This window comes from Enhydra lutris, unplaced genomic scaffold (genome assembly GCF_002288905.1).
Source record: "Enhydra lutris kenyoni isolate GAN:26980312 unplaced genomic scaffold, ASM228890v2 scaffoldscaffold3, whole genome shotgun sequence".
Taxonomy (NCBI): Eukaryota; Metazoa; Chordata; class Mammalia; order Carnivora; family Mustelidae; genus Enhydra; species Enhydra lutris.
This window is the reverse complement of record NW_019154087.1, coordinates 28,157,876-28,183,773: the sequence shown is the minus strand read 5'-3', so window position 1 is coordinate 28,183,773 and position 25,898 is coordinate 28,157,876. Positions and strand designations below refer to the sequence as shown.

Below are 25,898 nucleotides of genomic sequence, written 5' to 3'. Positions count from 1 at the left end.
AAGTAAAGCAGCAAGTGCTGATATAGAAGCTGCAGCAAGTTATCTGGAAGATCTAGCTAAGATCATTAATGAAAGTGGCTAGACTAAGCACCAGATTTGTAATGTAGATGAAACAGTCTCTTATTAAAAGAAAATGCCATTTAGGACTTTCATAGCTAGAGAGGAGAAGTCAATGCCTGGCTTCAAAGCTTCAAAGGACAGTCTGACTCTCTTATTAGGAGCTAACGTAGTGACTTTAAGTTGAAGCCAGTGCTCATTTACCATTCTGAAAAAGTCTATGGCCCTGAAGAACTATGTGAAATCTACTCTCTCTGCTCTATAAATGAAACAACAAGACCTGGATGACAGCACATCTGTCTACAACATGGTTCACTGAGTATTATAAGCCCACTGTTGAGACCTCCTACTCAGAATAAAAGATTCCTTTCAAAATATGACTGCTCATTGATCATCCATTTAGTCACCCAAGAGCTCTGATGGAGTAATATAATGAGATTAATGTTTTCATGCCTCCTAACACAGCTTCCATTCTGCAGCCCAGAGGTCAAGTAGAAATGTTGACTTTCAAATCCTGTGATTTAAGAAATACATTTCTTAAGGCTATAGCTGGATCAGGGCAAAGTAAATTGAAAACCTTCTGGAAAAGATTCATTATTCCAGAGACCATTAAAAACATTTGTGATTCATGGAGATAGCATATCAACATTAACTGCAGTTTGGAAGAAGTTGATTCCAACCTTCACGGAGCACTTTGAGGGCTTCAAGACTTCAGTGGAGGAAGTAACCACAGGTGTGGTGGAAATAACAAGAGAACTAGAATGAGAAGTGGAACCTGAGGGAGTGACTGAATTGCTGCCATCCCATGATAAGACTTGAAAGGATGAGGACTTCTCGTTATGGATGAGCAAGGAGATTGTTTCTCGAGATGGAATCTTCTTCTGATGAAGAAGCTGTGAAGGTGGTTGAAATGACAACAAAAGTTTTAGAATATTATCTAAACTTGGGCAATAAAGCAGCAGGAGGGTTTCAGAGGATTGAATCCAATTTGGAGAAAGTTCTCCTATAGATAAAATGCTATCAAATAGCGTCACATGCTAGAAGGAACGCATTTGTGAAAGGAAGAGCCAGTCGATGTGGTAAACTTCATTGTTGTGCTTTTTTTAAGAGATCGCCATGGTCACACAAACCTTCAGCAACCACCACCCTGATCAGTCAGCAGCCATTAACGTCAAGGCAAGATCCTCCATCAGCAAAAAGATTATGACCCAAACACAGATAGTGGTTAGTAATTTTTAGCAAATATTGCTAAAAATATTTAACAAGTATTTTTTAGTTAAGATATGTACTTTTTAAAAACATAATGCTATCACAACATTATCGACTACAGTATAGTGTAAACCTAACTTTTATGTTAACTAGGAAACAAAACAAATCATTTGACTTGCCTTTTTGCAATATTTGCTTTACTGCAGTGAACTAAACCTACAGTTTCTCCAAGGTAGCTTGTATAAGACACTATTCCACCTTGTCCCATTTTATTTTTTCAAAAATATGCATTTATATTCCTCAAACAAAGGTTAAAAGGATATATATCATAAAGTCAACTGGAGTTACCTCTAGGAAATGAAACTACAGGTAATTTTATTTTCTTCTTTTTATTTTTGTGTTCCAAATTACATACAGTGAATATTTATTGCTCTTGTAAAAATATATAAATTTAGTTATGAAAACTGGAATTGTTGTGTCCTGTTATCCAACAAGAATGATGAATAATTTTTTGATGTTCATTTTTGTCTAGTGACTAGAAAAAGTAATATTTATGGGTTGTTGAAAATCTAGTGTATATTATAAAGAATGAAAAAAAATGACTTTTATTTCCACCTCTCAGAAAAAAATCAGTTAAGGTGACTGTGATTTTTCTTGTTATATGTACAAATAGTATATTTATATATACATATACACTTATATGTATTTATGCATATACATATGTATGTGCATATATCTGTACACACACACACATATAGGCTTCTTTATTCAGGTAACATTATAACAAAAATTGTCTCATGCCACTGCAACTTCACATGGAACACTATGCAAACTATACAGTTTATGAATCTTTGTTCAAATTAATCTGTACTTTTTCTTTCTTAATTGTAAGGAAAGAATAACAACATAAACTGGCAAATTGCTGAATATGTCAAGGTTGAGTATGTATTATCATACCCTATGTATTTCAATGGGATATTTCACAAGACAACAACAAAAGAATCTTTCCTCTACTCATGAATTCTATATCCCATGTAAATATTTAACACTCAAAGTTGGAATGATCAATTCATAGAAACGTTTTTCTTCTTTTGATTTTGAAAATATAGCAGTTAAATAGAGTCAAAACTTTGAAATGTTATTCATTAAAATTAATAATTGAAAGTCTGATGGTCAGTTTTATTTGCAATCTTATTGAACAGATCTTGACTTTATTTCATTCTGGACAATCTGCTTAAAGGAATTAACTTCATACATGTCGAACTTCTTCAGAGATGATATAATTAGAGTTTGTTTCATTATCTAGCCTTTCAGTTCCTCTATCTCAGTGCTTCATATATCTAGATATAGGAGATAATGTTGATATAATGATGATACTAAAATTGCCTTAGCAGCTCTCAGAAAACATAACAGTGGAAATGTGTAGGAAAGGAGGCAAGCTTAGTGCTTTCTAAGCTATGGTGATTTTTCTCTAGCTTTGTTCAGTTCCTGTTTTTGGAGTTATACTGACTGAAACAGAGATGTACCTTTTTAAGACAGTCAGGCATAAAATGTAATAGATAAATTACTGGCCTTGAGAGTCAAACCGACTGCTACCCTAGCTGTGATAATAAAATCTAGGCATGGATTAATTCAATCATTAAATCAGACAACAAATACTTAGAGCATCTACTCTGTGAAAGGCCCTTTTACATGCAGTGGAGACATTGAGGTGAAGGAAAAGAATTAATTGCCTGATCTCAAAAGCTTGACTTCTAGATGGATGGACAAGAAACAAGGAAACAGGTAAATACATTATATAATTTCAGTTAATGGCTCATGCTATGATAATGTAATAGAAAGTTATCACACAAAGGTATAAATTGTTACTACACATTGCTTATCAAACTTCAATGTGCATTCAGATCACTGGGGATCCTTTTAAAATGTATATTCTGATTTAGTGAGTCCAGGGTGGAGGCTGGGTGTTTGCATGTCTAATAGTCCACTGGTCTGAAGACCACACTCTGAGTTGCAATGTATAATACCATTTCTATGCAACAATTTGACTAAGAGGTCAGTAGGAAAAAGCCCCTTAAAGGAAGAGTGGGTTGAAGGTGATGGATTAGGAAAAGGGATGGGAAAGCATAGGAAAAAGGAGAAAATATAATAAAATGAAATGGAAATACAGGTAAAAATGGAATACATAGGCCACAAAAGAAAGCATCTCTTTACATATGCTTTGCCTTAGAACTATCCCTGCATATTATGAACTAAAATTAAAAAACTAAATTATCAAGAATCAAAGAGTCAATTATAAACTTACATTCATGCTAACATTTGAGAGAATTTTAGCTAGTAGTTTGTGCAATTAGAGTGCCAAGAAAGAAATAGGCATTTAAAACAAAGTAGATTTACCTTCTTATTGGAAACCAACATTTGCTTGGCTATATTGAGTATATTTATCTTTGTATGTATTTGGTAGGTAAGAAGTTTTATTGTTATCATTATTATTTTTGTTTTGGAGGTAGCCTTGAATGAAATATTCCTTATTTGGTGTCCATTATAATGTACAAAATACAACAAATATTGTTTAAGAATGCAGGGCACCTGGGTGGCTTAGTCGGTTCAGCGTCTGCCTTTGGCTCAGGTCATGATCCTGGGGTCTAGGATGGAGCCCTGCATCAGGCCTCCTGCTCAGCTGGGGAGTCTAGTTCTTTCTCTTCTTCTGTCCATCTCCCTGCTCGTACTCTCAATCTCTCTCTCCCTCACTCTCTTTCTATTCAAAATAAATAAAATCTTTTAAAAAATTGTTCTAAGTATGTCAGTGACTAGACCAATATGTTGGCAAAAATTACATTTCTTTGTACAGTACATTTATTTTTTTCAATCTTTTGGAGAAATTATGTGTTTACTTACCTGAATGGTGGAGAGTATTATATATTTTTTTAAAGATTTTATTTATTTATTTGAGAGAGAAACAGTGAGAGAGAGCATGAGAGGCGAGGTCAGAGGGAGAAGCAGACTCCCCATGGAGCTGGGAGCCCAATGCGGGACTCGATCCCGGGACTACGGGATTGTGACCTGAGCTGAAGGCCGTTGCTTAACCAGATGAGCCACCCAGGCGCCCTGAGTATTATTGTTTTGGTTATGATCATTAAAACTCCAGAGAAGCATGCTAGATTTTGTATTGCCTTAAGCACACTTAACAAATCAGCAATATTGTAATTATAGAATCATTTACCAAGATTATAAATTTGACAAAAACAATATACTCAGTTTTTTGAAATTCCAGGGGAATGTTGTAGTCCTTTCTAAACAATAGTTGTATTATAAATTGAGAAAGATTGATTTAGAATCTTTTGAAAATATAAAATGTTTTTATTCATTTTGATATAAGAAATCAAAAAAGAAAAGGAAACTAAAAGTGAATGTCTATTTTAGGCCTGACACACCACACATATTATTAAATGTAAAGAAAACAGTCCAACAAGAAGGGCACTATTTATCCTGTTAAGCAATTGACGACATTGAAGCTCCTAGTATCCAGTACTTTTCCCAGGATTACATGGGAGGACAAGAGGGTTTTATTAGCAGTAGGTATAGTTCTTCTAGATTAGTTTTTGTTGTTGTTTCCAAATCATTTGTGATGAAAAGTTTGGTTTGTCTGTTAACTATTACCAGATTTGAAGAATCTTTGGGCATTGAGGAATAGCTTTTTTTTTTCCAAATTAATCTAACAAAAACAATTCAAATATGATAGAAGTAAAAGATTCCACTTTTTTCCAGTCTTTGCCTAGTTTTGTTGATTATCTGAAAATCTGTCCCCATGCCAAAAGAGCATTTAATCAATTGACAAATAAATAGAAACAAAATTTTAAAAATCTAGGCTAAAAATTAGATTTTTTTGAAAAAATATATTGTTAAAGGGTGGATGTTTTGAAAAGCATATGGCAAGCTTTAAAAATTACATATAGGGGCACCTGGGTGGCTCAGCTTGTTAAACATCCAACTCTTGGTTTCGGCTCAGGTCATGATCTGAGGGTACTGGGATCAAGCCCTGTGTCCAGCTCTGTGCTTGGCAGAGACTCTGCTTGAGATTCCTTCTATCCCTCTCCCCTCTCTGCTCTCTCTCTCATATAATAAAAAAAATAAATGTTTTTAAGAAAGTTACACATATACCCATTTTTGTCACTTAATTCACAAAGGAAAATTTATTTTCTAGTGCTTTACTATTTTACAAAGTTTTACTATTTACTAAGATAAAAGTGCAATTTTATTTGTTGTTAAGAAACATACACAAAATTATCCTGCTAAGGGTATCTGTGATTATTTTTGCCTAATACTCAATTCATTTTTAAAGAGGAGGGTCACCTTTGTTCTAGATAATATCTTTTAGAATTGCTTAGATCACCCTAACATAGAGAGGATTTGTGAAATGCTGAATCATTTCACATACTAACTGCAGAGCAGTGCTTCCTACCCATTTTTGTCATGACCTATAAAGAAAATAATCTTTTTATTATTTCATTTACATGTATAGAGGAGGGGTAAAGATACATGTGCTTGGTCTATAATCTTGATCAGCTAATTTTATTCATCAGTTATGCTTGATCATTCAAATCATTCAACTATTTAGGAATGTGTGTAGTTCAATCTGTAAAACAAATACATTTTCCTTATAGAAAAACCAAAATATATCTTATGTATATTATGATATAATATTATATATTATGTATAATATTATATATAATATATATTATGTATATTATTAACATTATTAGTAATATATATAATAAAATTATCCATAACCCCATCAGCCAGAAATAACCACTCTTGATATTAATGGAATATGTACATTTTTATATGTACAGTGTGTTCTTATGTATTGAGAATATATCTTAAATCCCTACCACATAGTTCTGTATATGTATGCTTTCTTTAAAAGACTTTATTTTTTTAGAACAGCTTTATGTTTACATGAAAACTGAGAGGGAGATAGAGATTTCCCATATACTCCCTGCACCCAACACCCACAACATGCATAGCTATCCCCATTATCAACATCAATCACCAGAATGGTCGACCACTTAAGGATGGATCTACATTGGCACATCATAATTACCCAAAGTCCATAGTTTATTTTAAGATGCACTCTTGGCATTGTATAATCTATGTGTATGGACAAATGTTTAATGATAAGCACCTTTCACTATGGTGGCATACAGACTATTTTCACTGCCCAAAAGTCTTCTGTGTTCTGCCTATTCAAATCCCCACCTGACCCCAGACCCCCGCCAACCCCTTATCTTTTTACTATCTGTATGGTTTTGCTTTTTACAAAATGTCATATAGTTGGTATAATACAGTATGTGCTCTTTTCAGACTCACTTCATTCACTTAGTAATATGCATTTAACATTCTCCCATGTCTTTGCATTGTTGATAGTTCATTTCATTTTAGCTCTAAATAATATTTCATTGTCTGGATGTATCACAATTTATCCATTCATCTACTGAAGGACATCTTGGTTGCTCCCAGGTTTAGGCAGTTATGAAGAAAACTGTGCTATAAACATCTATGGGCAGGTTTTTGAGTTCACCTAAGTTTCAGCTGATTTGGGTAAATGCCAGGGAGCATGTTTGCTGAATTACATGGCAAGACTACGTTTAGTGTTGTCAGAAACCACCAAACTAATTTCAAAAATGGCTGTACCATTTGCATTCTCACAAGTAATGTAGGAGTATCCGTTTTGCTCCAAATCCTCACTAACATTTGATATTGTCAGTGTTCTGATTTTGGCTGTTCTAATGGATAGATGCATACTGTTTTGTTTTTTGTTTTTTTAATATTGCATTTACCTGATGACATATGATGTGCAGCATCTTCTCATATGCCTGTTTGCTACCTATGTATCTTCTTTGGTGAGTTTTTTTTTAAGATTTTATTTATTTATTTGACAGAGATCTTAAGTAGGCAGAGAGGCAGGCAGAGAGAGAGAGGAGGAAGTGGGCTCCCCGCTAAGCAGAGAGCCCAGGACCCTAGGATCATGATCTGAGCCAGAGTCAGAGGCTTTAACCCACTGAACCACACAGGTGCCCCATGGTGAGATATTTTTTAAGCTTTTTGGCTGATATTCCAATTTTGGTAATTTTCTTATTGTTAGATTTTAAAGATTTTTGTATATTTTGCAGAATATTCCTTAATTAAATGTGTCTTTTGGAAATATTTTCTCCCAATGTATGGCTTATCTTTTAATTCTCTAGATATTATCTTTTAGATTTTTTAAATTAACATATAATGTATTATTTGCCCCAGGGGTACAGGTGTGTGAGTCATCAGGCTTACATACTTCAAAGCCATCACCATAGCACATACCCTCCCCAATGTCCATAACCCAACCACCCTCTCCATACCCACACCCCGACTCCAGCAACCCACAGTTTGTTTGGTGAGATTAAGAGTCTCTTATGGTTTGTGTCTCTCCCAATCCAATCATGTTTTATTTTTTCCTTCCCTACCCACCAACCCCCTCCCACCTGCCTCTCAAATTCCTCATATCAGAGAGATCATATGATGATTGTCTTTCTTTGATTGACTTATTTTGCTCAGCATTATACCCTGTAGTTCCATCCACGTCATTGCAAATGGCAAGATTTCATTTCTTTTGAGGGCTGCATAGTATTCCATTGCGCGCGCGCGCGTGTGTGTGTGTGTGTGCGCGCGCACACACACACACACACACACACCATATCTTCTTTATCCATACATCTGTTGACGGACATCTAGGTTCTTTCCATAGTTTGGCTATTGTGGATATTGCTGCTATAAACATTCGGGTGCACGTGCCCCTTCGGATCCCCACATTTGTATCTTTAGGGTAAATACCCAGTAGTGCAATTGTTGGGTCATAGGATAGCTCTATTTTCAACTTTTTGAGGAACCTCCATGCTGTTTTCCAGAGTGGCTGCACCAGCTTGCATTCCCACCAACAGTGTAGGACGGTTCCCCTTTCTCCACATTCTCGCCAGCATCTGTCATTTCCTGGCTTGTTAATTTTAGCCATTCTGACTGGTGTGAGGTGATATCTTATTGTGGTTTTGATTTGTATTTCCCTGATGCTGAGTGATGTGGAGCACTTTTTCATGTGTCGGCCATCTGGATGTCTTCTTTGCAGAAATGTCTGTTCATGTCCTCTGCCTATTTCTTTTTTTTTTTTTAAGATTTTATTTATTTATTTGACAGACAGAGATCACAAGTAGGCAGAGAGGAGGCAGAGAGAGAGGGGGAAGCAGGCTCCCCGCAGAGCAGAGAGCCCAATGCGGGGGTCGATCCCAGGATTCCGGGATCATGACCCGAGCCAAAGGCAGAGGCTTTAACCAATTGAGCCACCCAGGCGCCCCCCTCTGCCCATTTCTTGATTGGATTATCTGTTCTTTGGGTGTTGAGTTTGATAAGTTCTTTATAGATTTTGGATACTAGCCCTTTATCTGATAGGTCATTTGCAAATATCTTCTCCCATTTTGTCAGTTGTCTTTTGGTTTTGTTTCCTTTGCTGTGCAAGAGCTTTTGATCTTGATGAAGTCCCAATAGTTCATTTTTGCCCTTGCTTCCCTTATGTAAGCTTTGGTGATGTTTCTAGGAAGAAGTTGCTGCAGCTGAGGTCGAAGAGCTTGCTGCCTGTGCTCTCCTCAAGGATTTTGATGGATTCCTTTCTCACATTGACACCTTTCATACATTTTAAGTCTGTTTTAGTATGTGGTATAAGGAAATGGTACAGTTTCATTTTTCTGCATGTGGCTGTCCAATTTTCCCAACACCATTTGTAAAACAGTATTTTTTCCATTGGACATTCTTTCCTGCTTTGTCAAAAATTAGTTGACCATAGAGTTGAGGGTCTATTTCTGGGCTCTCTATTCTGTTCCATTGATCTATGTGTCTGTTTTTGTGCCAGTACTATACTGCCTTGATGATGACAGCTTTGTAATAGAGCTTGAAGTCTGGAATTGTGATGCCACCAACTTTGGCTTTCTTTTTCAATATTCCTCTGGCTATTCGAGGTCTTTTCTGATTCCATATAAATTTAGGGTTATTTGTTCCATTTCATTGAAAAAAATTGATGGTATTTTGATAGCGATTATATTAAACATGTAGATTGCCTTAGGTAGCATAGACATATTCACAGCATTTGTTCTTCCAATCCATGAACATGGAGCATTTTTCCATTTCTTTGTGTCTTCCTCCATTTCTTTCATGAGTACTTTATAGTTTTTTCGAGTACAGATTCTTTGCCTCTTTGGTTAGGTTTATTCCTAGGGATCTTATGGTTTTGGGTGCAATTGTGAATGGGATTGACTCCTTAAATCTCACTCTCAGCTAAATCCTTAAGTCTTGTTCTTGGTGTATAGAAATGTAGCTGATTTCTGTGCATTGATTTTATATCCTGACAGGATACTGAATTCCTGTACAAGTTCTAGCACATTTGGAGTACAGTCTTTTGGGCTTTCCATATAAAGTATCATATCATCTGTAACAAGTAGTAGTTTGACCTCTTTGCTGATTTGGATGACTTTAATTTCTTTTTGTTGTCTGATTGCTGAGGTAGGACTTCTAGTACTCTGTTGAATAGCAGCGGTGAAAATGGACCTCCCTGCCATGATCCTGACCTTAGCAGAAAAGCTCTCAGTTTTTCTCCATTGAGAATTATATTCACTATGGGTTTTTCACAAATGGCTTTGATGATATTGAGGTATGAACCCTCCATTCCTACACTTTGAAGATTTTTGACCAAGAAAGGATGCTGTATTTTGTCAAATGCTTTTTCAGCATCTATTGAGAATATCATACGGTTCTTGTTCTTTCTTTTATTAATGTATTATATCACATTGATTGATTTGCAGATGTTGAACCAACCTTGCAGCCCTGGAATAAATCCCACTTGGCCATGGTCAATAATCCTTTTAATGTACTGTTCTATCCTACTGGCTAGTATTTTGGTGAGAATTTTCACGTCTGTGTTCATCAAGGATATTGGTCTGTAATTCTCTTATTTGAGGGGGTCTTTGTCTGGTTTGGGGATCAAGGTAATGCTGGCCTCATAAAATGAGTTTGGAAGTTTTCCTTCCATTTCTATTTTTTTTGGAACAGTTTCAGGAGAATAGGTATTAATTTTTCTTTAAATGCTTGGTAGAATTCCCCTGGGAAGCCATCTGGCCCTGGGCTCCTGTTTGTTGGGAGATTTTTGATGACTGCTTCCATCTCCTTACTGGTTATGGATCTGTTCAGGTTTTCTATCTCTTCCTGGTTCAGTTTTGGTAGTTTATATTCTCTAGGAATTTATCCATTTATTCCAGATTATCAAATTTGCTGGCACATAGTTGCTCATAATATGTTCTTATAATTGTTTGTATTTCTTTGGTGTTGGTCGTGATCTCTCCTCTTTCATTCATGCTTTTATTTATTTGGGTCCTTTCTCTTTTCCTTTTGGTAAGTCTGAACAGGGGTTTATCAATCTTATTAATTTTTTCAAAGTACCAGCTCCTAGTTTCATTGATTTGTTCTACTGGGTTTTTTGTTTGTTTGTTTGGTTGGTTGGTTTTTTTATTTCTATTTCATTGATTTCTGCTCTGATATTTATGATTTCTCCTGCTGAGTTTAGATTTTCTTTGCTGTTCTTTCTTCAGCTCCTTCAGGTGTAGGGTTAGGTTGTGTACCTGAGACCTTTCTTGTTTCTTGAGAAAGGCTTGTATCACTATATATTTTCCTCTCAGGAACGCCTTTGCTGTATCCCACAGATTTTGAACAGTGTGTTTTCATTTTCATTTGTTTCCATGAATTTTTTTCAATTCTTCTTTAATTTTCTGGTTGACCTGATCATTCTTTTTTTTTTTAATTTTTATTTATTTATTTGACAGAGAGATCACAAGTAGGCAGAGAGGCAGGCAGAGGGAGAATCAGGCTCCCTGCTGAGCAGAGAGCCCGATGCGAGGCTTGATCCCAGGACCCTGAGATCATGACCTGAGGTGAAGGCAGAGGCTTAACCCACTGAGGCACCCAGGTTCCCCAACCTGTTCATTCTTTAGTAGGATGCTCTTTAGCCTCCATGTATTTGGGTTATTTTCTACTTTCTCTTGTGATTGAGTTCTAGCTTCAGAGCATTGTGGTCTGAAAATATGGAGGGAATGATCCCAATCTTTTGGTACCAGTTGAGACCTGATTTGTGACTCAGGATGTGATCTATTTTAGAGAATGTTCCAAGCACACTAGAGAGGAATGTGTATTCTGTTGCTTTGGGGTGGAATGTTCTGAATATATCTGTGCTATCCATCTGGTCCAGTAGTCATTTAAGGCCTTTATTTCCTTGTTGATCTTTTGCTTGGATGATCTGTCCATTTCAGTGAGGGGGTGTTAAAGTCCTCTACTATTATTTTATAATTGTTGATTTGGTTCTTTGATTGTGTGACTAATTGGTTTATATAGTTGGCTGCTCCCATGATAAGGGCATAGATATTTAAAATTGTTAGATATTTTTGTTGGACAGACCCTTTGAGTATAGTATGTGTCCTTCTTCATCTCTTATTATAGTCTTTGGCTTAAAATCTAATTTATCTAATATAAGGATTGCCACCCCAGCTTTCTTTTGATGTCCATTATCATGGTAAATTGTTTTCCACCCTTTCATTTTAAATCTGGGGGTGTCTTTGGGTCTAAAATGAGTTTCTTGTAGACAGCACATTGATGGGTTTTATTTTTTATCCTTTCTGATACACTGTGTCTTTTGATTGGGGCATTTAGCCCATTTACATTCAGGGTAACTATTGAAAGATATGAATTTAGTGCCATTGTGTTGCCTGTAAGGTGACTTACTGTATATTGTCTCTGTTCCTTCCTGGTCTACTACTTTTAGGCTCTCTCTTTGTTTAGAGGACCCCTTTCAATATTTCCTATAGGGATGGTTTGCTATTTACAAATTCTTTTAGTTTTTGTTTGTCCTTGAAACTTTTTATCTCTCCTTCTATTTTCAATGACAGCCTAGCTGGATATAGTATTCTTGGCTGCATATTTTTCTCATTTTTTTTTAAGATTTTATCTATTTATTTGTCAGAGACAGAGGGAGAGAGAGTGAGCGAGCATAGGCAGACAGAGGCAGAGGGAGAAGCAGGCTCCCCGCTGAGCAAGGAGCCCGATGTGGAACTCAATCCTAGGACGCTGGGATCATGACCTGAGCTGAAGGCAGCCACCCAACCAACTGAGCCACCCAGGTGTCCCCATATTTTTCTCATTTAGTGGTCTGAATATATCATGCCAGTTCTTTCTGGCTTGCAAGGTATCTGTGGATAAGTCTGCTGCCAATCTTGTATTTTTACCATTGTATGTTACAGACTTTCTGGATTTTCTCTTTGCCACTAAGACTTGTAAGTTTTACTATTACATGAGGGGGTGTGGACATATTTTTATTGATTTTGAGGGGGGTTCTCTGTGCCTCCTGGATTTTGATGTGTGTTCCCTTTGCCATATTAGGGAAATTCTCTACAATAATTCACTCCAATATACCTTCTGTCCCCCTCTCTTTCTTCTTCCTCTGCAATCCCAATTATTTTAATATTGTTTCATCTTATGTTATCACTTATCTCTCGAATTCTCCCCTCATTGTCTAGTAGTTGTTTGTCTCTCTTTTGCTCAGCTTCTTTATTCTCTGTCATTTGGCTTTCTAGATCACTAATTCTCTCTTCTGCCTCATTTATCCTAACAGTAAGAGCCTCCATTTTTTTTTAAAGATTTTATTTATTTATTTGACAGATAGAGATCACAAGTAGGCAGAGAGTCAGGCAGAGAGAGAGAGAGGAGGAAGCAGGCTCCCTGCTGAGCAGAGAGCCGGATGTGGGGCTTGATCCCAGGACCTTGGGGTCATGACCCAAGCTGAAGGCAGAGGCTTTAACACACTGAGCCTCCCTGGCACCCCAAGAGCCTCCATTTTTTTATTGCACCTCATTACTAGCTTTTTTTTATTTCAGCTTGGTTAGATTTTAGTTCTTTTATTTCCCCAGAAAGGGCTTTTATTTTTCCAGGCAGCATTTCTCTAATATCTTCCATGCCATTTTCGAGCCCAGCTAGCACCTTGAGAATTGCCATTCTGAACTCTAGATCTGACATATTACCAATATCCATATTGATTAGGTCCCTAGTCTTTGGTACTGCTTCTTGTTCTCTTTTTTTGTGGTGAGCTTTTCCGCCTTGTCATTTTATCCAAATAAGAATATATGAACAAGAGAATAAAATACTAAAAGGGTGACAAAGACCGCAGAATAATATAAGCTAACCAAATCAGAAGAGACCCAACTCAGGAGGAAAATAAAGGGGTAAAAAGAAATTTTAAAAAATTCAAATATATGTATATGTGTGTATATATATACACACATATATGTATGTGTATATATATATGTTAGACTGGTGAATAGAAGAGAGCCACCCAGTTGATTTTGGGTGTATTCTGGTCTCTTAGAAGAAACTACCTCCCAAAATTTTAAAGAAAGAAAAATGTATATACATATAGAAATAAAGGTAAACATGATGAAGGGATGGAATATGACTGTAAAGATGAAAATTTTAAAAAAATTCTAAAAAAGGAATTGATAAGATACGTTGGTTAGAAAAAGAAAGAAAAAAATGTGGAGAGAATTTGCTCAGGCTGGAGACTAGAACGAAGCCCTGTGCTAGATTTAGGGTATATTTTGATCTGTTAGAAGAAATTGTATCCCAAAATTTTCTAGAAAAATAAAACCTATATGTATACAAAAAATAAAGTTAAATACAATGAAGGATAAAATATGACTATAATAATGAAGGTTTAAAAAAGATTTTTTTAGAAAGGTATTGTTAAGATAAACTTGTTAAAAATCGTTAAAAGAGGAAAGAGACAAAGTTGAAAAAATTAGAATAAGATAAAAAATAAAATTAAAAAAATTTAATTAACTTTGCAAGGCTAAAGTATCATGAGGAGAAAGCCATGAATTCCATGCTTTGCTTTTCCCTAGCTCTGGAATTCCACTATTCTCCTTGATCAGTGAGCTTGGTCTTGGTTGGATGTTTTTGCTGATTTTCTGGGGGAGGGGCCTGTTGTAGTGATTCTCAAATGTCTTTGCCAGAGGTGGATTTGCACCACCATTGCCAGGGTCCAGACTAAGTAATATGCTCAGTTCTTCGCTCTCAGAAGCTTTTGCTTCCTGAATGCTTTCCACAGAGCTCTGGAGGATAGCAATGAAAATGGTGGCCTCCAAGTCTCTGCCCAGAGAAGCTGAGAGCTCAGGGCCCTACCCCTCAGTGTGCCCTCAGAAAAAAAACAGGCAATCACTCCCGTTTCCCTGGTCTCTGGCCGTGCTCTGAGCTCACCTGGCCTGTGACCAAGTATTTCTGTCTCTGGCACACAGCCCCATTTGTAGACTTCAAACCCAGCAGATTCTTGCCATGCTGCTCTTCCAGGGGAGGAAGGTGGGACTCCCTAGATCTGCCACTTGTGTGGTTCCTGCCTAAAGAGCTGTGGTCCAACTGTGCCATGGGTCACAGTTTAAGGTAACCCCAAGCTGAGAGCTCACTTCTTGGCTCCGTCTCTATGGTCAGCTTTTCTGCTCTGATACCTACGAGCCTGCTTCACTCAAACACCCCTATCTTTCTGTGACCCTGCGGGACCCAAGACCGCACTTTCCCTGCTAGGGCTCTACCCCCACTTAGCCTCTGGACTGATGTCCCTCAGTGGAGTAGATTTTTAAAAGTTCGGATTTTGTGCTCCGTTGCTCCACCACTTGCTTGGAGCTGGCCCCTCCCCCCATTGTCTATCTTCCTGTTGCTTTGGATTCACTTATCTGCACATGCTACCTTTCAGAAAATGGTCGATTTTCTGTTTCTAGAATTGCTGCTCTTCTTCTCTTCAATTTCCTGTTGGGTTTGTAGATGTTCTGAATGGTTTGATAACTATCTAGCTGAACTCCTGCGACCTGATGTCATCTCAGTCTGCTACTCCTCTGCCATCTTGACTCTTCCTAGATATTATCCTTTACAGAAGTGTTATTTTTTTTTTTTTTCATTTTAATGAAATCCAGCTTATCAATGATTTATTTCATGAATCATATCTTTGGTGTTGTATCTAAAAAGGAATCACCATACTCAAAGTCATATAGGTTTTCTCTTTTGTTATCTTCTAGAAGTTTTATAATTTTGCATTATACAGTTTAGTTTGTGATCCATTCTGAGTTAATTTTCGTGAAGGGTGCAGTGTCTATATGTAGGTACATTTTTTGCATGTAGATTTCCAGTTGTTCCAGCACTACTCTTTGAAAGACTGCCTTTGCTCCATTTTATTGCCTTTGCTCCTTAGTCAAAGATCCATTGACTATTTTTATGTTGCTCTATTTCTTGGCTCAGCTCTCTATTTTATTTTAATCATCTATTTGTTTTTTTGCCAAGACCACTGTCTTGATTACTGTAGCTTTATAGTAAGTGTTGAAGTTGGATAGTGTCAGTTTTACAACTTTGTTCTTCTTCAATATTGAGTTGGCTATTTGGGTCTTTTGCCTTTCCATATAGACTTTAGAATCAGTTTGCCCATATCTATAAAATATCTTGCTGAGATTCTGATTAGGATGGCATTGAATCTATAGATTAAGTTGGGAAAAACTGACATCTTAACAACATTGAGTCTTTGTATCTATGAACATAGAGTATCTCTCCATTTTGGGGGCACCTGGTTGGTTCAATGGGTTAAAGTCTCTGCCTTTGGCTCAGGTTGTGATTCCCAAGGTCCTGGGTTGGAGCCCCACATTGGGCTCTCTGCTTGGCGGGGAGCCTGCTTCCACTCTCTCTCTGTGCCTGCCTCTCTGCATACTTATGATCTCTGTTTGTCAAATAAATAAATAAATAAATCTTTTTAAAAAATCTCTCCATTTTTTTTTGGTTCTTATTTGATTTTGTTCATCAGAGTTTTATAGTTTTCATCATATAACTCTTGTATATATTTTGTTAAATTTATACCTAAGTAATTCACTTTTGGGGGTGCTAATGTAAATGGTATTGAATTTTTTTTTCAAATTCCATTTGTTAGTATATAGAAAAACAATGACTGTTTTTGCATATGAACCATATATCTTGCAACCTTGTTTAATTGCTTATTAGTTCCAGGAATTTGTCAGTGCTTTTGGATTTACAAACAAACAATCCTATTTCTCCCAATAAATACAATTTTATGTCTTCCTTCTTAATCTGTGTTTTGTTTCCTTTTCTTTCCTTAATTGCGTTAGGAAAAACTTACAGTAAAATGATGAAAAGGAAAAGTAGGAGGGGACATTTTTGCCTTCTACATAATCTTATTGGGAAAGCTTTGAGTTTCTCACATTAAGAATGATGTTACCTGTAGATTTTTTGTAAATTATTATTATTAAGTTGGAGAAGTTTCCCTCTATTCCTAGTTTACTGAGAGTTTTTTATTATGACTTGGTATTGGATTTTGTCAAGTACTTTTTTGCATCTATTGATAGGATCATATTTTAAAAAAATTTTTAATCTATCAATGTGATGTATTATGTTAATTGATTTTTAAATGCTTAACAAACTTGCATAACTGGGATAAATCCCACTTGGTCATGGTGTATGATTCTTTTCATTCTTCTTTGCATTCAATTTGCAAATATTTTGTTGATGATGTTTGTATCCATGTTCATGAGAAATTGGTCTATGGTTTTCTTTTCTTGTAATGTTTTTTTATATGTCTTCTTGTATTCTTTCTTTAACTTTAAGTATTAGGATAAAGCTGGCTTCATAGAATGAGTTGGGACATATTACCTCTGCTTTTATCCTTCTGAAAGCAATTGTAAAGAACTGGTATATATTTTTTTCCTTTATTATTTGGCAGAATTCACCCATGAACCTATCTGGGCCTGGTGCTTTCTTATTTGGAAGGTTATTACTTATTGATATAATTTCTTTAATAGAAATTGGCTATAGACCTATTCAGATTGTCTTTCTTTTTGTGTGAGTGCTGGGAGATTATGTCTCTCTAGAAATTGGTCTATTTCATCTAGGTTACCAAATTTGTTAACATAGAGTTGTTTATAGTATTCTTTTATTATCCTCATAGTGTTCAAGGGATCTATAATGCAGTCCCCCTCCCCCTCTTTTATTTCTCATATTAATAATTTATGTGTGTCTTCTCTCTCTTTTTTTCCTCTCTCTCTCTGCCTCTCTTGTTCTTTATTAAGCTTGGCTAGAGGCTTATCAATTTGACTGATTTTTTCAAAGAACCAACTTTTGATTTCTTAATTTTTCACACATTTTGATACATTGTACTTTCACATTCATTCTGATTAAAAAATACATTTGTAATTTCTTTTGAGATTTATACTTTGACCCATGTGTTATTTAGAAGTGTATTTAATCTCCACATATTTGGGGATTTCTCAGTTATCTCTCTGTTATTTATTTCTAGTTTAATCCATTGTGATCTGAAAGCAGACACTATATGCTTTATTTCTTTTAAATTTGTCAAAATGTGTTTATGGCACAGAATGTAGTCTACCTTGGTCAATGTTCCATGTAAGCCTGAGAAAAATATGTATTCTGTTTTTGTTGGATGAGACAGTCTATAGTTATTAATTATATGCCATTTATTGGTGGTATTATTGAGTTCATTTATATCCTTACTGATTTTCTGCCTGCTGGATCTATTTCTAAGACAGAAGTATTGAATTCTTTAACCGTGATAGTGGATTCAACTGTTTCTACTTGCAGTTCTATCAGTTTTTGTCTCACACTGTTTGATGTTCTGTTGTTACACCCATGTACATTAAGAATTATTAAGTCTTCTAAGAGAATTGACCCCTTTATCATTATATAATGTTCTTTTTAATCCTGATAACTTTCTTTACTTTGAAGTCTGCTCTGTCTGAAATTAATATAGCTAATCTTCCTTTCCTTTGATTAGTATTAATATTGTCTATTTTTCCCTATCCATATACTTTTAATCATTATGTATCTTTATATTTAAAGTATGTTTCTTGTAGACAATATATAGTTGGGTCTCATTTTCTGATCTACTCTGACAACTTCTGTGGGCTTTTTTTGTGCATTTAGATCATTGACATTCAAAGTGATTACTGATATAGTTGGATTGATACCTACCTTATTCATTACTAGTATTTTTTCCCCTTGTTCTTTGCCTTTGTTCATATTTTGTCTTCCATTCTTTGTCTTTTGTGATTTTAACTGAGTGAACATTTTATAATGATTCCATTTCCTCTCCTTTCTTAGTATACCTTTTTATCTTGGTATATCTTAGTATATCTCAGTTTTTTTTTCACTTTTTTAGTGGTTTTCCTAGAGTTTTCTATATATATTCATAACTAACTCAAGTCCATTTTCAAATAACACTATACCGCTTCACAGATAGTATTATTACTTTATAATAACAAAATAATCCTAGTTCTTATTGTTGTTGTCATTCATTTTTATATATACATATACATATATATCATATACACATAAACATACATACTCAAATACAATGTTATTTTGGATAAACTATAATCTGTTAGATCAATTACCAATAAGAAAAATAAATGTTTTTATTTTACCTTAGTCATTACTTCTTTGATGCTCTTCTTCTCTTTATGCAGATCAGAGATTCTGACCTATATTATTTCCTTCTTTCTAAAAAACATCTTTAACTTTTCTTGCAGTAGATCTACTAACAACAAATTATCCCAATATTTAATTTTCAAAGGAAGTATTTATTTATCTTTCACTTTTAATAGATAATTTCATAGCATGCAGAATTTTGTGTTTGTGGGTTTGTTTTTACTTAAAGATTTCACTCCACTTTCGTCTTGCACATGGTTTCTAAGAAGTCAAATATCATTCTTGTTTTTGTTTCTCTATAAGCAAGATTTTTTTTCTCCATGTTCCCTTAAGATTTTTTTCTTTATCTTTGATTTTTTGCAGTTTAAAGATGATATAATTTTTTTGGAATTTTTCTAGTTGGTGTTCTCTGAACTATTTGTGATTTGGTATCTGACATTAAAGTGGAGAAATTCTCAGTCATTATTCTTTTTATTTTTTCTTTTAAAGATTTTATTTATTTATTTGTCAGAGAGAGAGAGAGCACACAAGCAGGGGGAGCAGCAGGGAGAGGGAGAAGCAGGCTTCCACAGAGCAGAGAGGCTGATGTTGGACTCCATCCCAGGACCCTGGGATCATGACCTGAGATGATCTTAACCGACTTAACCGACTGAGCCACAGAGGCATCCCTCAGTCATTATTCTTTGAAATATTTCTTCTCTTCCTTCTTTTCTTCTACTTCTGGTGTTCCCATTACATGGATGTCACACATTTGTCATTTCCCACAGTCCTTGGATGTACTGTCCTATTTTTTGTTTTTGTTTTAGTTTATTTTGTTCCTATTTGCTTTTCAGTTTTCAAGGATTTTATTGGTATATTCTCTAGCTCAGAGAGTCTTTCCTTAGTCATGTCTAGTTTACTAATAAACACATCAAAGGCATTCTTCATTTCTGTAACAGTGTTTTTAATTTCCAGCATTTCTTTCTGGTTCTTTTGTAGGTGCTCCAATACTCTGCTTATATTACCCATCCATCTTGCCTGGTGTCTACTTTATACATTAGAAACCTTAGCATATTAATCAGAGTTGTTTTAAATTCCCAGTCTTCTAATTCTAACATCCTTGTCAAATCTGGTTCTGATGCTTACTCTGTCTTGTCAAGTTTTGGTTTTTGCTTTTTGATATGCCTTCCAATTTTTCTCAGTAAACATGATGTACTGGGTAAAATGAACTGCTTTAAATGGCCTTTAGTAATATAGTAGTGAGGTATGGGGGTAGGAGAAGCTTTTTAGAGTCCTATGATTAGATCTTAGTCATTTAGTGAACCTATATTTCTGGACCATGAAATTCACAAGAGTTCCTTAGATTTTTTTCTCCCCCTTCTTTGTGGCAAGATGGCTGCAGTGGGCTATTGTTGGGTACTTCTCTTCCCCAGGTCACTTAGACTCTGATAATACCCCAGTAGTTTAGGCTGTCATTAACCAGTCTGCCCTGGGGACAAAACTTTCTTAGAAAAACAGAGTGCTCTGGAGTATCTCAAAATGGTCTCTTTCTCCCTCCCTCTGCCAGAAGCAGGAGGGGAATTTTCTCCAGTATTTTCTGTGGGCATCTAGTCAAGCTCCTGGAGGTAAATCTCAAAATAATGCAGAGCCCCTACTTTGGCTGGATTTGCCTGCAGTTCTTAACTCTCAGATTTGTCCACACTGAGCATCCAACCATTTGTCCACTACAGTTGAGGCTTCCCTACCTTGGCACTGGTTCCTGGGGTGGTTTTCACTCCTTACTCTTTATAAGTTGAAAGTCCTTGTATTTGCCTATCTCTCTAATTTGGGGACAGCAGTTTGTGTTATGTACACTCCTTTCTTACGGATCAAAAAAGAGTTGATTTTTCAATCTGTTCAGCTTTTTGTTACAAGTGGTGATTTCTAAATCTCCTTATATGTGGAACCTGAAACTAGAAGTCCTATACTTTTTATTTTACTAAGTGGGAACCTACTAAATTTGTAATTTTATAACTTGGAACTTTTTCAGTGATGTTATAAACTTGTTCCTTATAGGTAAATACTCTTTGATGGAATTTTTATTGGCAACAGTATCTTTTTCATCGTACATATTTTTAGTCTAGTCCCTTATTGCTTAGACCATTTCCAATTTCCTGCATTATAAAGAGTACTTCTGTGAACGTTCATGGAAATAAATTTTTTTGTACAGTCATGATTATAATAAATAAATAAAACAACTCTTAACCTAATGCCACAGAATAATTAGCAGAAAACCTCTAGATACTGACATGGTAGAATAACTTCCACCTTCTCCTAAGGTGATTAAATAAAATCAGTTTCCTTTTTCTTTCAATTCACAAAATGATTGAGCTAGTTCTACACAATCTTTTACTGTTTTGGTGTGTGCGAATGTGTGTGTATGTGTGTGTGTATGTGTGTGGCGGGGGGGAGAAAGAGAGAGAGAAAATAAACTGCTAATGATAGTATTTTAAATTGTTAGAGAAATAAGAGCTGTTTTTCTCTTTTTTCTTTTTTTTTTAATTTAAATTCAACTAGCCAAGATATAGCCCATCACTAGCTTCAGATGTAGTGTTCAATAATTTATCAGTTGCATATAACACCCAGTACTCATCACATCACATGCCCTGCTTAATGCCCATCACCCAATTACCCACCTCCTTCACCGACCTCCCCTCCAGCAACCTTCAGTTTGTTAAGAGTTAAGAGTCTCTCGTGGTTTCTCAATAAATGCTATTTTTCATTTCATTTCAAGGAAGACTAGTACTTGGAAGAATTTGGAAATACTAGATATTTTTGTGCTTTGTTCTGTAACTTTCATAGGACAAAAAAAACAAAACAAAACAAAATAAAAATAATAAAAATAAACCCACCACTGTCCTTAGATGTGGCATGGGGGTAGCTTCTCCCTAGAGGGCATTTTTTTGTTATTCTGCTTTACTGATAGAATTACCTTATATGAAGCTGTAACTTCACTTTTTTTTTTTTTTGATACAGTAGACAGCTGCTTCCATCTATATTGCCTTTGACCCTTCTTCCTTTTTGTCCTGTCAGTGTCCTTTTGCCATACACCACTAGGAACACACTGATACTTGAACAATTTGGATTTTTTTCTAGACACCACAGAGAACCATGGGCCATCTCAGTAAAAGTTTTAGAAAAGACACCATAAGATTTAGGCTTGTTGTTAAGTGATTTGAGGGAGGTTTCAAGAAAACAAGGCTTTGCAGTAGTTCGCTTGCTGTCAAAAAGCAGTTGTAATTTTATGATTTGATATATTGACTTTAATCCAAAATTAGGTGACCAATTATCCCAGTATGCCTGCAGCTGAGGGGCTTCTTGGGACACAACATGCTCAGTGGTTAAACCAGGAAAATCCCAGGCAAACCAAGAGGAGTAGGTAGCCTTCTATAGAGGGCAAGCTAAATGAAAAGAGCCTAAGGCTGAAATTGGTAAGGAAGTAATAGTTACTGACAGGAGCTAGGGTTGGGGATGTTTGGTCATTTTTGTGATTTTGGCAATGTTCATGTGTTCGCTTGGGTTCAGACATGACTACAAAGTGCTCTCATCTCTGACTTGCTCCATCATGGTGACAGAGTAGCCATGTCTGATGTTGCTTTCCCTGGGAGAACACTGGGCCAGCTCCCAGCAACACCAAGATTTTTATACAGTGTCAGGGTAGTTTCTAGCTGTCAGGGGCTGTTTTCCTTTTTTCCAGTTCTCCTCCTTATGGATTTGAGGGATATTTCTGGAGCTGACCTAAGTTTATACATGTGTTCTAGTTGTTAGAGACTTGGTTTCAGCCTCATTGGTCTGTACGCTAATGAGGTGCTTTAAGCTTTGAAACATTGAATAATGAAACAGTTATCCATCATCCTTAACACAATTTTTTTTCTTCAATTTTTCTCAATAGAGAAAAATGTTTTAACAATTGAGACCAAATGCTAAATTGCTAAATGTTAAAACAAAAAGAAATCAAATATTCTTTTCCCTTGAGATTCAAAACTCATATTAACATATTTCACTGTTCTTAGTAATACTGCCATAAAGAAACCCAGCCTATTTGATATAGAACAAACATACTTTTCACAGAGCATATAAACATTTAAATTAACATTAATATTTACTACTAAACCAGTGTTGTATAGAAATACCAATTTATTTAGTGAAGTTTGCCAGTTGTGCTTTTTGTTTTTAAAAGTTAGAAATAGGGACGCCTGGGTGGCTCAGTTGGTTAAGCAGCTGCCTTCGGCTCAGGTCATGATCCCAGCGTCCTGGGATCGAGTCCCACATTGGGCTCCTTGCTCATCAGGGAGCCTGCTTCTCCCTCTGCCTCTGCCTGCCATTCTGTCTGCCTGTGCTTGCTCTCTCTCCCTCTCTCTCTCTGACAAATAAATAAATAAAATCTTTAAAAATAAATAAATAAATAAATAAAATTAAAAAAAATAAATAAATAAAAGTTAGAAATATATTTAAAGAGTAAATAATTATTCTGATTTAAAATAAAATAAATTTTCTTAATTACAGTAATGGAAAAGAAAGAGTTTCATTTTTTTCAGGTTTGCTAATTTAATATTAAGAAAAAATATTAAATGGTGGTTAGATTTTTTTGGGAGAAAACCTTAAACCACTAAGTGAATATATATAGTTGGTATAGTTTACTCACTAAGGTTATAATACTAGTTAAATTGTGAAGCATTATTTTAATTATTAACATTCAGTATCTTAAACTCAGTTCTGTTGTCCTATATATTATATTAATTATTTAGCAGTTAGTCTTTATAACAATGGTGGAAATAATATAACCTTAGCTATGTTATAATCATGATATATATAATGATATATATAATCATGAATTCATGAATTTTTCTCTAGATTCTGAAGACTACCTTGAGGTCAACATTCCAACAAACCTAGAAGTGGAACATTTGGGGGAAATAAGTAAGAGAAAGGAAATTGAAGAATTATCAAAAGCTTCAAGAGACACCATACCCCTGGCAATGGTGCTTCCTGCTGAAATTCAATGTGAGGTGAGTAAGATACCTTGTTATTTAAGTGGCTGACTCTATTGTTTTCATAAATACTGCATTTCACTAGAATGTAAGCTCTAACATAGCTGGACACTTTTTTTACTTTGTTCATGTCTATGTCCTCAGAATCCAGATCAGTATCTGGTAACTAGTAGACATTTGACAAATATTTGTCAAATAATTTAATATTGGAGAATATATGAAAGGCTAATTTTATCAGGTGTTATTTGACATGTTGCCAAAAGATATATAATTGCTATATATATGTATCAAGCCACTTTTTTAAAAAGTTGGACTCATATTAACCAGATCAAGGATTTTATTTTTATAATGGAAACACATTCTTGAATAGAATTGGAAAATACTCATATTCTAGGATCACTGATTTTTCAACTCTTAAACATGTATTAAAGGCCTACATTATTAAGTGGAAATATAAGATCTAGAAGAGATGGTCCTTTCAGGAATAAAAGGGTAATGCAGCAGGGGATGGAGTGTGGATTTCTGAGAAGGACTATATGAATGCATGTCTTCCTCCTAAGTCTTCACTGGAATGAACTACTAAAATAAACATACTGGTAGAACTTGACCTGAAACTGGGTCTACATAATCTCCAGACAATAGAAAGATACTGATCTTTAGTATCAGTATGATTCTGTGGTGTTCTTCAGTAGAACAAGCCAAAGATACAGGAGAGCCTTGGAGGTTGCATGAAAGGGTCCTTCTGGGAGAACCCAGTGGATTTATGCCACAGGTGACAGGGGCTGCATTTGTCTAGGAGGTGTCTTTGGGAAGACACTCTCCCGATTTTGCTGGAACCAGGAGTCTTGTGCTGTTAGGCAAGGTTTAATTCCTTCATCCCCAGACCCCATGCTTAAGCAGAAGAATCATTGTTTTAAGCTATTACGCTTAATAATGCTCAATTCTGGAGAGAGAAGAACTTCTTCGATGCTACCTTAGAGACTCTAAGAAACTAAACTGGTCTGGTTTCCGGGAACTGACACAGGTGAACAGGCTGAGGAAAATTACAACTTACAGGCCTGGAAAATGTGAGGGAGGGCAGGGTAAGCAATCAGAACTGGTGGCTCCTATTGAGTCAGAAACAATGGAAGAGACAGAAATAAATAGAAAAAACTGTAATCAACAGGAAATGAGAATTATTCTCAAGTACATAAAATCAACAAAAAAAGGGGGGAGGAACCCTCTGGAACTAAACATTACTCACCAAGAACTCTGCAATGAGTCTACATAGCTGCTCTGAGCAAAACCTACAACAGTAAATTTGGAAGAATGTAAAACCTTCCCCCAATATTAAATTTGCCAAGACATTGAAGTGTAAAAATTAAACCCCACTATCCTTCAGGCTGAGACAGCTCACTCAGATGGTTGGGTAGGATCAGGATTCTTTTAATAGCAGAATCGTGGGCTGTCTTCTATTGACATGGATATAATTCTTTCAGACCCTTGTAAGTTAAATTATTTCAATTTCACATCTCTCTTACATACCCCACTTTTTAAGAGTTGGAAGGTCATCCAAGATTATTTTAGTGTCAGCCACATGCACTAAAAAAGTCAAAATAAACTGATCCCTAGATGAAAAATAGTTATCCCAGTCAAAATCTTGTGTTCCCAGAACCTAGATCTTAGTGCACTCCGAGTCCATGTAACAATGGCTAAGTATCAAAGGAAAAATCATTTGTATCCAAATGAGTGAAAATCATTTTTCAGATTTGCCAGGATAACTTTGAGTCTATGTCAGCTGACTGAAAGCAAAACCCATGAGCTTACTCATTTCTGAGGCCTATTCCAATTAATGGGTGAGTAAAGACCACTGAAGAATAGGACCTTGCCTCCCCATAAGTGAGACTTGAGACTTAGCCATGTCTTACAAAATCTAGACATTTAGCATACTAACTTTGCCAGTCATCAGGTCTTAGATGATACATGGCCTCTTCTACACCCAGCACCTTCGAAATCTAGTGAGTTCCCTTACAGTTTTGTGTT

General features: G+C 35.7%; 1 protein-coding gene across 4 annotated transcripts in view; it reads left to right on the top strand.

The window, feature by feature from the left end:
- Positions 1-25,898, top strand: part of LOC111154080 (B-cell scaffold protein with ankyrin repeats 1) — a 307,642-nt gene that overhangs the window by 60,466 nt on the left and 221,278 nt on the right. For all 4 annotated transcript variants that reach the window (XM_022513462.1, XM_022513469.1, XM_022513445.1 and 1 more), the window contains exon 3: positions 23,740-23,894. In XM_022513462.1, coding sequence (XP_022369170.1) covers positions 23,740-23,894 — 155 coding nt within the window. The remainder of the gene's footprint in view (positions 1-23,739; positions 23,895-25,898) is intronic.